Raw genomic sequence first — 11,243 nt, 5'->3', positions numbered from 1 at the left:
ACAAACACCCTGTGAGGTGGGTGGGGCTGAGAGCTCCAAAAAGCTGGGACTCGCCCAAGGTCACCCAGCTGGCATGTGTTGGCGCGCACAGACCAATCTAGTTCCCCAGATAAGCCTCTACTGCTCAAGTGGCAGAGCGGGGAATCAACCCCGGTTCTCCAGATTAGAGCGCACCTACTCTTAACCACTACTGCTCACAAAATACATAAAGAAAAGCATACCTCTCCGCTCCCTTAGTCCACAGTACAAAACAGAGGGGAGGATGGAAAATTGATGTTTTGTAGGGTGGGCTCCAAGGGCATTGGCCCCCACAGAGATCCTGTCCTCCCCAGGCTGGCAAACTTACCCCTCTCATCCCTCACTGCCGGCCAGGAGGGACTTGGAAACCCTGGTGAGCACCCTGAAAAGAAGCCAAGGGAAGGAATCCCAAATTACCTCGGTAATAGAAGAGGCAGTAATTCGAAAGGACAAACCAACGCCGTTTCCACAATTTAAGTCCAGAACTATCCTGGAGGGAGAAAACAACATTTTAAAAGTATGGCACAAGAGACCGTTGCATGAGTGAAGGGACCCAGGAAACCTGTCTTTCAGCCCCGATCTGGTCCTACCCCCTAGACCAATGGTGGCGAACCTATGGCACTCCAGATGTTCATAAACTACAATTCCCATCAGCCGATTGGCCATGCTGGCAGGGGCTGATGGGAATTGTAGTCCATGAACATCTGGAGTGCCATAGGTTCGCCACCACAGCCCTAGATCTTTTTTTATTCATTTTACATTATTAAACTTACTGGGAAATTCCTGAGATTTGGGGATGGAGCCTTGGGAGGGGCCTCCGTGTGGCATAACACCATAAAGTTGCCAAAAAGCGATTTTCTCTCTGTGGCCCGGCATCAGTTGTAATTCTAAGAGATCTCCTGGCCCCACCTGGAGGTTGGCACCCCTAGGCTGGATATATCCCACCATCTAGCATTGCAGGTTGAGAACAGCACAACGACAAACATTTCTGGGCTTGATAAAGCATGCCTTAGGTAAAGAAATATCTTCAGGAGCCAGGCAAAAGAAACCTTTAACTATGGCTCATTCCGCACATGCAGAATAATGCACTTTCAAACTGCTTTCAGTGCTCTTTGAAGCTGTGCGGAATGGCAAAAACCACTTGCAAACAGTTGTGAAAGTGGTTTGAAAACGCATTATTTTGCGTGTGCGGAAGGGGCCTATGCCCGGTATCATCTGGCATATTCATCAGCGCTGCAAAGGCACGGAATAAAACTGGTTGAAATTCAAAGCCGCCTCCCTCTGCAAACTGCTGAAAGCTGCCATCAAGCAACCGCTGAAGTGCCGGGAGACCTAACTTCTAAGTCCTGCTCCGCATGAAGGAATCCTTCCCGCCCCTCGGTGCCCCATCTGACAAGCCAAGACACACCCTTCATTTCTCACGCTCGTTTACCTTCTTATAAAGCCATCCCCGCATGATGACAGGCTGGTTGGGGTCTCTCTTGATGGAATTTGACCTCTTTCCAAAAGTATGTACCTTCGGGACAGGCCGAGTTGCATGTGGCTAAGAGAGACAAAAAATAAATGCTGAATGCTGGATCTGTCTAAAAAATATTGGGAAGTTATGGATGATCCTTCCTCCATCCTCCAACTCCTCCTGCCATTAGAAGAACTTTAAATCACAGCTACACTGTATAATCAATATCTGAAATTACTTATTTCCAAAGGATGCCCATCCATATAATCCTGCCCACTTACTGAGATGATCAGATCAGCTCCGCTCCAGGACCTCTTCTGTTGGGGTGAGGCAGAGCCTTTTTTGTGGTAGCCCCTCAGTTTTGAACCAACTAGCACCTGCTTAGCTTTTGAGGCCACAGGATAGACCTATTTAAACCCTAACATTTTGAGGAATATGGAACAGCATATTTCTCTAGCTACTCCCTTTCAGCTGCTGTGTTAGCTGCTTAGGATTTCCTGTGGATCTTAGTAGGTTCAGTTTTAAAAACATGTTTTTAAATATTTCTTCATTGCGTTGCATTTGGATATAAGCTGCAAGGTATAAATATTTTAAAACGAATGGGTAAATAACAAACTTGTACAACAGAACGGTCTATAAACATTTGCTCAATTGCCTGACATGAATTTTTTTAAAAAATCATCTGCAGATGGCTAAGGGGGAAGACTTTTCTAAACAAAAACACCGTTGGGTGGTTAGCGGGGACACAGCACACACACACACACACACACACACACACACAGGTCAATACCACAGAAGACTAACAGATTTACAAAGGGTTTAGGAAACTTGTAAAAATACTTCTGGGCTAATATCTGGTGGCGTTACTTGCACAACCACTACGGAATTCTGGGCCCAGATTCGTATTTGTTTTTTTAAGAGGATGGAATTCAAACAGCCCTGGCAGATGTCTGTGTAATATACAGTTTACTGCATCGTTCAGAGGAAATCTTTCCTGATTGACCATTTGTGGTAAAAAAAATTATCTCCGAAATGGGTGCTGTGGGTTTTCTGGGCTGGGTGGCCGTGGTCGGGTAGTTTTTGCTTTAACGTTTTGCCTGCATTCAGCATTATGCCTCTGAAGAGGCCAGTCATAGATGCAGGAGAACCTAGGAGCAAAAACCACCAGACCACGGCCATGCAGCCTGGAAAACCCACAACACTCAGTTGATCGTGAAAGCCTTCAAGAAATGTTTTAAAATTTGGGCTGAGTGTAAATATTACTCGTCACAAGACAGAGAGAAGGACGCAGGGCCTTATCTGCCCCACGGGCAATCGTGAGGAAATGCACTTGTTCTGATGCCTCCTTACCTTTGTTCCCATGGAGACCGAAGTGATGGTCGCTGTGCTGCTGGCTTGGCTCAGGCCGCTTCTGGGCCGGTCCCCCTCAGCCATGGTCCCCACCTAAGCTGATGTTAATCTGAAAAACAGCAAAGGATGTTGGGTATTAAAGTGTGGCCTTAGGGGTGGCGGCAGCACCAGTACCCCTAATTTGTGCTTGAGGGAAACACAGAGCCCCATTCTAGAACTTTCTCCAGTAAGTCCAATGCAACATGTCACATGCAGGTTTGACAACCTCTGGGTGGTAGCTGGAGAACTTCTGGGATTACAACTGATCTCCACATAACAGACATCAGTTCTCCAATAGGAAGTGGACTCTGTTGTATAATAGCCCATTGAAGCCCCTCCGTTCCCAAGCCCCACCCTCACCAAGCTCCGCCCACAAAATATCCAGCTATTTCCCAATCCTGAGCTGACACACCTAGTTACGTTACATAATGTCAAGCCCTGGGTCTGATGACCAATGTAGAACTCCAGATATCAAATCAGAAGTTTTTATTGACAGACGTCAGTAAGGCAAAGAAGGCAGTTCTGAAGAACTGACTTTGGGGTCAGTCTTTTATCTCTGAGATTTCCCCCCCCACTCCCACCTTTTCACACCCCACATCAAAGACACAGGAAAGCAAGACAAGAATGTTCCAGTCGTTAGTTCTCGAGGCCAGGCAAAAAGATAGCGCCAGGGACTTGGGCGCTTAGTTTGTCACATGTTGCAAATCAAAGGAACGTGGGAAACCGAAAGCAGAGACAAGGGATCCGTCAACATAACAAAGGGCTCCTTTGGTGTCAGAAAGACCTTTCTTGACAGATGGCATCAATTCTTAACTTTAGTATTATTTATCTTTTTTTTATCTACCTACCTATCCGTCTGTCTGTGATTGTCTTTCCTGCCGCCTCCTCTCCTCTCACCAAAAAAAATGACCAAGAAAGTGTTTGCGGGACCCAGTTGTGAGTCAGGTTGTAGCTTGCAACCCACCAGTGGAAGAGTCGTAATGCAGCAGTGGCGTAGGAGGTTAAGAGCTCGTGTATCTAATCTGGAGGAACCGGGTTTGATTCCCAGCTCTGCCGCCTGAGCTGTGGAGGCTTATCTGGGGAATTCAGATTAGCCTGTACACTCCCACGCACGCCAGCTGGGTGACCTTGGGCTAGTCACAGCTTCTCGGAGCTCTCTCAGCCCCACCTACCTCACAGGGTGTTTGTTGTGAGGGGGGAAGGGCAAGGAGATTGTAAGATCCTTTGAGTCTCCTGCAGGAGAGAAAGGGGGGATATAAATCCAAACTCTTCTTCTTCTTCTTCTACCATAGGTAGAATCCAATCATTCCCTTCCGCTAGGAGTCTCTCCCCTGGAGGAAAACCACCTTCCATCAGAGGGACATGCCTCCGGGGAGTCTCTATATCACAGAAGCTTCATGCTGGAGATAATTACGGAAGGGATCCAAAATAAAACAGCCAATATTGTAATGCCCCAGACAGATTTATGATGTAGCCGCATTTGGAATGCTGCAGGCAGCTCTGGTTGCATATCTCAAAAAAAAGATATTCCAAAGCTTGGAAAAGCACAGAAGGGCCAAGCAATTGGAACACATTTGCTACAATGAAAGGCTAAAGAGGGGGTTTTTTTTGGGGGGGGGGGTCAGCTTAGAGAAAAATACAACCCCCCCCCAAAAAAAAACTCTCACATAAAATTTAGTAGAAAAATAACACCATTTAAAAATTTAGCCACCGCTTCCAACAGCTCGTCCCCCCCCCCCCACCCCCTGGCATCCCCCCCCCCCCCCCCCCCCCCCCCCCCCCCCCCCCCCCCTTCCCCTCCTCCCCCCCCCCCCCACCCCCGCACGCCCCCCCCCCCCCCCCCCCCCACCCCCCACCCCCCCCCCCCTCTCCCCCCCCCCCCTCCCCCCCTCCCCCACACCCCCCCCCCCTCCCCCCCCCCCCCTTTCCCCCCACCCCCCCCCCCCCCCCCCCCCCCCCCCCCCCACCCCCCCCCCCCCCCCCCCCCCCCCCCCCCCACCCCCCCCCCCCCCCACCCCCCCCCCCCCCCACCCCCCCCCCCCCCCACCCCCCCCCCCCCCCACCCCCCCCCCCCCCCACCCCCCCCCCCCCCCACCCCCCCCCCCCCCCACCCCCCCCCCCCCCCACCCCCCCCCCCCCCCACCCCCCCCCCCCCCCACCCCCCCCCCCCCCCACCCCCCCCCCCCCCCACCCCCCCCCCCCCCCACCCCCCCCCCCCCCCACCCCCCCCCCCCCCCACCCCCCCCCCCCCCCACCCCCCCCCCCCCCCACCCCCCCCCCCCCCCACCCCCCCCCCCCCCCACCCCCCCCCCCCCCCACCCCCCCCCCCCCCCACCCCCCCCCCCCCCCACCCCCCCCCCCCCCCACCCCCCCCCCCCCCCACCCCCCCCCCCCCCCACCCCCCCCCCCCCCCACCCCCCCCCCCCCCCACCCCCCCCCCCCCCCACCCCCCCCCCCCCCCACCCCCCCCCCCCCCCACCCCCCCCCCCCCCCACCCCCCCCCCCCCCCACCCCCCCCCCCCCCCACCCCCCCCCCCCCCCACCCCCCCCCCCCCCCACCCCCCCCCCCCCCCACCCCCCCCCCCCCCCACCCCCCCCCCCCCCCACCCCCCCCCCCCCCCACCCCCCCCCCCCCCCACCCCCCCCCCCCCCCACCCCCCCCCCCCCCCACCCCCCCCCCCCCCCACCCCCCCCCCCCCCCACCCCCCCCCCCCCCCACCCCCCCCCCCCCCCACCCCCCCCCCCCCCCACCCCCCCCCCCCCCCACCCCCCCCCCCCCCCACCCCCCCCCCCCCCCACCCCCCCCCCCCCCCACCCCCCCCCCCCCCCACCCCCCCCCCCCCCCACCCCCCCCCCCCCCCACCCCCCCCCCCCCCCACCCCCCCCCCCCCCCACCCCCCCCCCCCCCCACCCCCCCCCCCCCCCACCCCCCCCCCCCCCCACCCCCCCCCCCCCCCACCCCCCCCCCCCCCCACCCCCCCCCCCCCCCACCCCCCCCCCCCCCCACCCCCCCCCCCCCCCACCCCCCCCCCCCCCCACCCCCCCCCCCCCCCACCCCCCCCCCCCCCCACCCCCCCCCCCCCCCACCCCCCCCCCCCCCCACCCCCCCCCCCCCCCACCCCCCCCCCCCCCCACCCCCCCCCCCCCCCACCCCCCCCCCCCCCCACCCCCCCCCCCCCCCACCCCCCCCCCCCCCCACCCCCCCCCCCCCCCACCCCCCCCCCCCCCCACCCCCCCCCCCCCCCACCCCCCCCCCCCCCCACCCCCCCCCCCCCCCACCCCCCCCCCCCCCCACCCCCCCCCCCCCCCACCCCCCCCCCCCCCCACCCCCCCCCCCCCCCACCCCCCCCCCCCCCCACCCCCCCCCCCCCCCACCCCCCCCCCCCCCCACCCCCCCCCCCCCCCACCCCCCCCCCCCCCCACCCCCCCCCCCCCCCACCCCCCCCCCCCCCCACCCCCCCCCCCCCCCACCCCCCCCCCCCCCCACCCCCCCCCCCCCCCACCCCCCCCCCCCCCCACCCCCCCCCCCCCCCACCCCCCCCCCCCCCCACCCCCCCCCCCCCCCACCCCCCCCCCCCCCCACCCCCCCCCCCCCCCACCCCCCCCCCCCCCCACCCCCCCCCCCCCCCACCCCCCCCCCCCCCCACCCCCCCCCCCCCCCACCCCCCCCCCCCCCCACCCCCCCCCCCCCCCACCCCCCCCCCCCCCCACCCCCCCCCCCCCCCACCCCCCCCCCCCCCCACCCCCCCCCCCCCCCACCCCCCCCCCCCCCCACCCCCCCCCCCCCCCACCCCCCCCCCCCCCCACCCCCCCCCCCCCCCACCCCCCCCCCCCCCCACCCCCCCCCCCCCCCACCCCCCCCCCCCCCCACCCCCCCCCCCCCCCACCCCCCCCCCCCCCCACCCCCCCCCCCCCCCACCCCCCCCCCCCCCCACCCCCCCCCCCCCCCACCCCCCCCCCCCCCCACCCCCCCCCCCCCCCACCCCCCCCCCCCCCCACCCCCCCCCCCCCCCACCCCCCCCCCCCCCCACCCCCCCCCCCCCCCACCCCCCCCCCCCCCCACCCCCCCCCCCCCCCACCCCCCCCCCCCCCCACCCCCCCCCCCCCCCACCCCCCCCCCCCCCCACCCCCCCCCCCCCCCACCCCCCCCCCCCCCCACCCCCCCCCCCCCCCACCCCCCCCCCCCCCCACCCCCCCCCCCCCCCACCCCCCCCCCCCCCCACCCCCCCCCCCCCCCACCCCCCCCCCCCCCCACCCCCCCCCCCCCCCACCCCCCCCCCCCCCCACCCCCCCCCCCCCCCACCCCCCCCCCCCCCCACCCCCCCCCCCCCCCACCCCCCCCCCCCCCCACCCCCCCCCCCCCCCACCCCCCCCCCCCCCCACCCCCCCCCCCCCCCACCCCCCCCCCCCCCCACCCCCCCCCCCCCCCACCCCCCCCCCCCCCCACCCCCCCCCCCCCCCACCCCCCCCCCCCCCCACCCCCCCCCCCCCCCACCCCCCCCCCCCCCCACCCCCCCCCCCCCCCACCCCCCCCCCCCCCCACCCCCCCCCCCCCCCACCCCCCCCCCCCCCCACCCCCCCCCCCCCCCACCCCCCCCCCCCCCCACCCCCCCCCCCCCCCACCCCCCCCCCCCCCCACCCCCCCCCCCCCCCACCCCCCCCCCCCCCCACCCCCCCCCCCCCCCACCCCCCCCCCCCCCCACCCCCCCCCCCCCCCACCCCCCCCCCCCCCCACCCCCCCCCCCCCCCACCCCCCCCCCCCCCCACCCCCCCCCCCCCCCACCCCCCCCCCCCCCCACCCCCCCCCCCCCCCACCCCCCCCCCCCCCCACCCCCCCCCCCCCCCACCCCCCCCCCCCCCCACCCCCCCCCCCCCCCACCCCCCCCCCCCCCCACCCCCCCCCCCCCCCACCCCCCCCCCCCCCCACCCCCCCCCCCCCCCACCCCCCCCCCCCCCCACCCCCCCCCCCCCCCACCCCCCCCCCCCCCCACCCCCCCCCCCCCCCACCCCCCCCCCCCCCCACCCCCCCCCCCCCCCACCCCCCCCCCCCCCCACCCCCCCCCCCCCCCACCCCCCCCCCCCCCCACCCCCCCCCCCCCCCACCCCCCCCCCCCCCCACCCCCCCCCCCCCCCACCCCCCCCCCCCCCCACCCCCCCCCCCCCCCACCCCCCCCCCCCCCCACCCCCCCCCCCCCCCACCCCCCCCCCCCCCCACCCCCCCCCCCCCCCACCCCCCCCCCCCCCCACCCCCCCCCCCCCCCACCCCCCCCCCCCCCCACCCCCCCCCCCCCCCACCCCCCCCCCCCCCCACCCCCCCCCCCCCCCACCCCCCCCCCCCCCCACCCCCCCCCCCCCCCACCCCCCCCCCCCCCCACCCCCCCCCCCCCCCACCCCCCCCCCCCCCCACCCCCCCCCCCCCCCACCCCCCCCCCCCCCCACCCCCCCCCCCCCCCACCCCCCCCCCCCCCCACCCCCCCCCCCCCCCACCCCCCCCCCCCCCCACCCCCCCCCCCCCCCACCCCCCCCCCCCCCCACCCCCCCCCCCCCCCACCCCCCCCCCCCCCCACCCCCCCCCCCCCCCACCCCCCCCCCCCCCCACCCCCCCCCCCCCCCACCCCCCCCCCCCCCCACCCCCCCCCCCCCCCACCCCCCCCCCCCCCCACCCCCCCCCCCCCCCACCCCCCCCCCCCCCCACCCCCCCCCCCCCCCACCCCCCCCCCCCCCCACCCCCCCCCCCCCCCACCCCCCCCCCCCCCCACCCCCCCCCCCCCCCACCCCCCCCCCCCCCCACCCCCCCCCCCCCCCACCCCCCCCCCCCCCCACCCCCCCCCCCCCCCACCCCCCCCCCCCCCCACCCCCCCCCCCCCCCACCCCCCCCCCCCCCCACCCCCCCCCCCCCCCACCCCCCCCCCCCCCCACCCCCCCCCCCCCCCACCCCCCCCCCCCCCCACCCCCCCCCCCCCCCACCCCCCCCCCCCCCCACCCCCCCCCCCCCCCACCCCCCCCCCCCCCCACCCCCCCCCCCCCCCACCCCCCCCCCCCCCCACCCCCCCCCCCCCCCACCCCCCCCCCCCCCCACCCCCCCCCCCCCCCACCCCCCCCCCCCCCCACCCCCCCCCCCCCCCACCCCCCCCCCCCCCCACCCCCCCCCCCCCCCACCCCCCCCCCCCCCCACCCCCCCCCCCCCCCACCCCCCCCCCCCCCCACCCCCCCCCCCCCCCACCCCCCCCCCCCCCCACCCCCCCCCCCCCCCACCCCCCCCCCCCCCCACCCCCCCCCCCCCCCACCCCCCCCCCCCCCCACCCCCCCCCCCCCCCACCCCCCCCCCCCCCCACCCCCCCCCCCCCCCACCCCCCCCCCCCCCCACCCCCCCCCCCCCCCACCCCCCCCCCCCCCCACCCCCCCCCCCCCCCACCCCCCCCCCCCCCCACCCCCCCCCCCCCCCACCCCCCCCCCCCCCCACCCCCCCCCCCCCCCACCCCCCCCCCCCCCCACCCCCCCCCCCCCCCACCCCCCCCCCCCCCCACCCCCCCCCCCCCCCACCCCCCCCCCCCCCCACCCCCCCCCCCCCCCACCCCCCCCCCCCCCCACCCCCCCCCCCCCCCACCCCCCCCCCCCCCCACCCCCCCCCCCCCCCACCCCCCCCCCCCCCCACCCCCCCCCCCCCCCACCCCCCCCCCCCCCCACCCCCCCCCCCCCCCACCCCCCCCCCCCCCCACCCCCCCCCCCCCCCACCCCCCCCCCCCCCCACCCCCCCCCCCCCCCACCCCCCCCCCCCCCCACCCCCCCCCCCCCCCACCCCCCCCCCCCCCCACCCCCCCCCCCCCCCACCCCCCCCCCCCCCCACCCCCCCCCCCCCCCACCCCCCCCCCCCCCCACCCCCCCCCCCCCCCACCCCCCCCCCCCCCCACCCCCCCCCCCCCCCACCCCCCCCCCCCCCCACCCCCCCCCCCCCCCACCCCCCCCCCCCCCCACCCCCCCCCCCCCCCACCCCCCCCCCCCCCCACCCCCCCCCCCCCCCACCCCCCCCCCCCCCCACCCCCCCCCCCCCCCACCCCCCCCCCCCCCCACCCCCCCCCCCCCCCACCCCCCCCCCCCCCCACCCCCCCCCCCCCCCACCCCCCCCCCCCCCCACCCCCCCCCCCCCCCACCCCCCCCCCCCCCCACCCCCCCCCCCCCCCACCCCCCCCCCCCCCCACCCCCCCCCCCCCCCACCCCCCCCCCCCCCCACCCCCCCCCCCCCCCACCCCCCCCCCCCCCCACCCCCCCCCCCCCCCACCCCCCCCCCCCCCCACCCCCCCCCCCCCCCACCCCCCCCCCCCCCCACCCCCCCCCCCCCCCACCCCCCCCCCCCCCCACCCCCCCCCCCCCCCACCCCCCCCCCCCCCCACCCCCCCCCCCCCCCACCCCCCCCCCCCCCCACCCCCCCCCCCCCCCACCCCCCCCCCCCCCCACCCCCCCCCCCCCCCACCCCCCCCCCCCCCCACCCCCCCCCCCCCCCACCCCCCCCCCCCCCCACCCCCCCCCCCCCCCACCCCCCCCCCCCCCCACCCCCCCCCCCCCCCACCCCCCCCCCCCCCCACCCCCCCCCCCCCCCACCCCCCCCCCCCCCCACCCCCCCCCCCCCCCACCCCCCCCCCCCCCCACCCCCCCCCCCCCCCACCCCCCCCCCCCCCCACCCCCCCCCCCCCCCACCCCCCCCCCCCCCCACCCCCCCCCCCCCCCACCCCCCCCCCCCCCCACCCCCCCCCCCCCCCACCCCCCCCCCCCCCCACCCCCCCCCCCCCCCACCCCCCCCCCCCCCCACCCCCCCCCCCCCCCACCCCCCCCCCCCCCCACCCCCCCCCCCCCCCACCCCCCCCCCCCCCCACCCCCCCCCCCCCCCACCCCCCCCCCCCCCCACCCCCCCCCCCCCCCACCCCCCCCCCCCCCCACCCCCCCCCCCCCCCACCCCCCCCCCCCCCCACCCCCCCCCCCCCCCACCCCCCCCCCCCCCCACCCCCCCCCCCCCCCACCCCCCCCCCCCCCCACCCCCCCCCCCCCCCACCCCCCCCCCCCCCCACCCCCCCCCCCCCCCACCCCCCCCCCCCCCCACCCCCCCCCCCCCCCACCCCCCCCCCCCCCCACCCCCCCCCCCCCCCACCCCCCCCCCCCCCCACCCCCCCCCCCCCCCACCCCCCCCCCCCCCCACCCCCCCCCCCCCCCACCCCCCCCCCCCCCCACCCCCCCCCCCCCCCACCCCCCCCCCCCCCCACCCCCCCCCCCCCCCACCCCCCCCCCCCCCCACCCCCCCCCCCCCCCACCCCCCCCCCCCCCCACCCCCCCCCCCCCCCACCCCCCCCCCCCCCCACCCCCCCCCCCCCCCACCCCCCCCCCCCCC

At 74.5% G+C, this 11,243-nt stretch overlaps 1 protein-coding gene across 1 annotated transcript in view; it reads right to left on the bottom strand.

The window, feature by feature from the left end:
* Positions 1 to 11,243, bottom strand: part of PLEKHA4 (pleckstrin homology domain containing A4) — a 45,316-nt gene that overhangs the window by 13,285 nt on the left and 20,788 nt on the right. The window contains exons 2-4 of the mRNA XM_048516708.1: positions 2,825 to 2,933; positions 1,451 to 1,561; positions 436 to 508 (exon numbers count right to left, since the gene is read on the bottom strand). Coding sequence (XP_048372665.1) covers positions 436 to 508; positions 1,451 to 1,561; positions 2,825 to 2,908 — 268 coding nt within the window. The 5' untranslated portion in view covers positions 2,909 to 2,933. The remainder of the gene's footprint in view (positions 1 to 435; positions 509 to 1,450; positions 1,562 to 2,824; positions 2,934 to 11,243) is intronic.

Source organism: Sphaerodactylus townsendi, linkage group LG15 (genome assembly GCF_021028975.2).
Source record: "Sphaerodactylus townsendi isolate TG3544 linkage group LG15, MPM_Stown_v2.3, whole genome shotgun sequence".
NCBI classification, from domain to species: Eukaryota; Metazoa; Chordata; class Lepidosauria; order Squamata; family Sphaerodactylidae; genus Sphaerodactylus; species Sphaerodactylus townsendi.
This window is presented reverse-complemented; position numbering and strand designations above follow the sequence as displayed.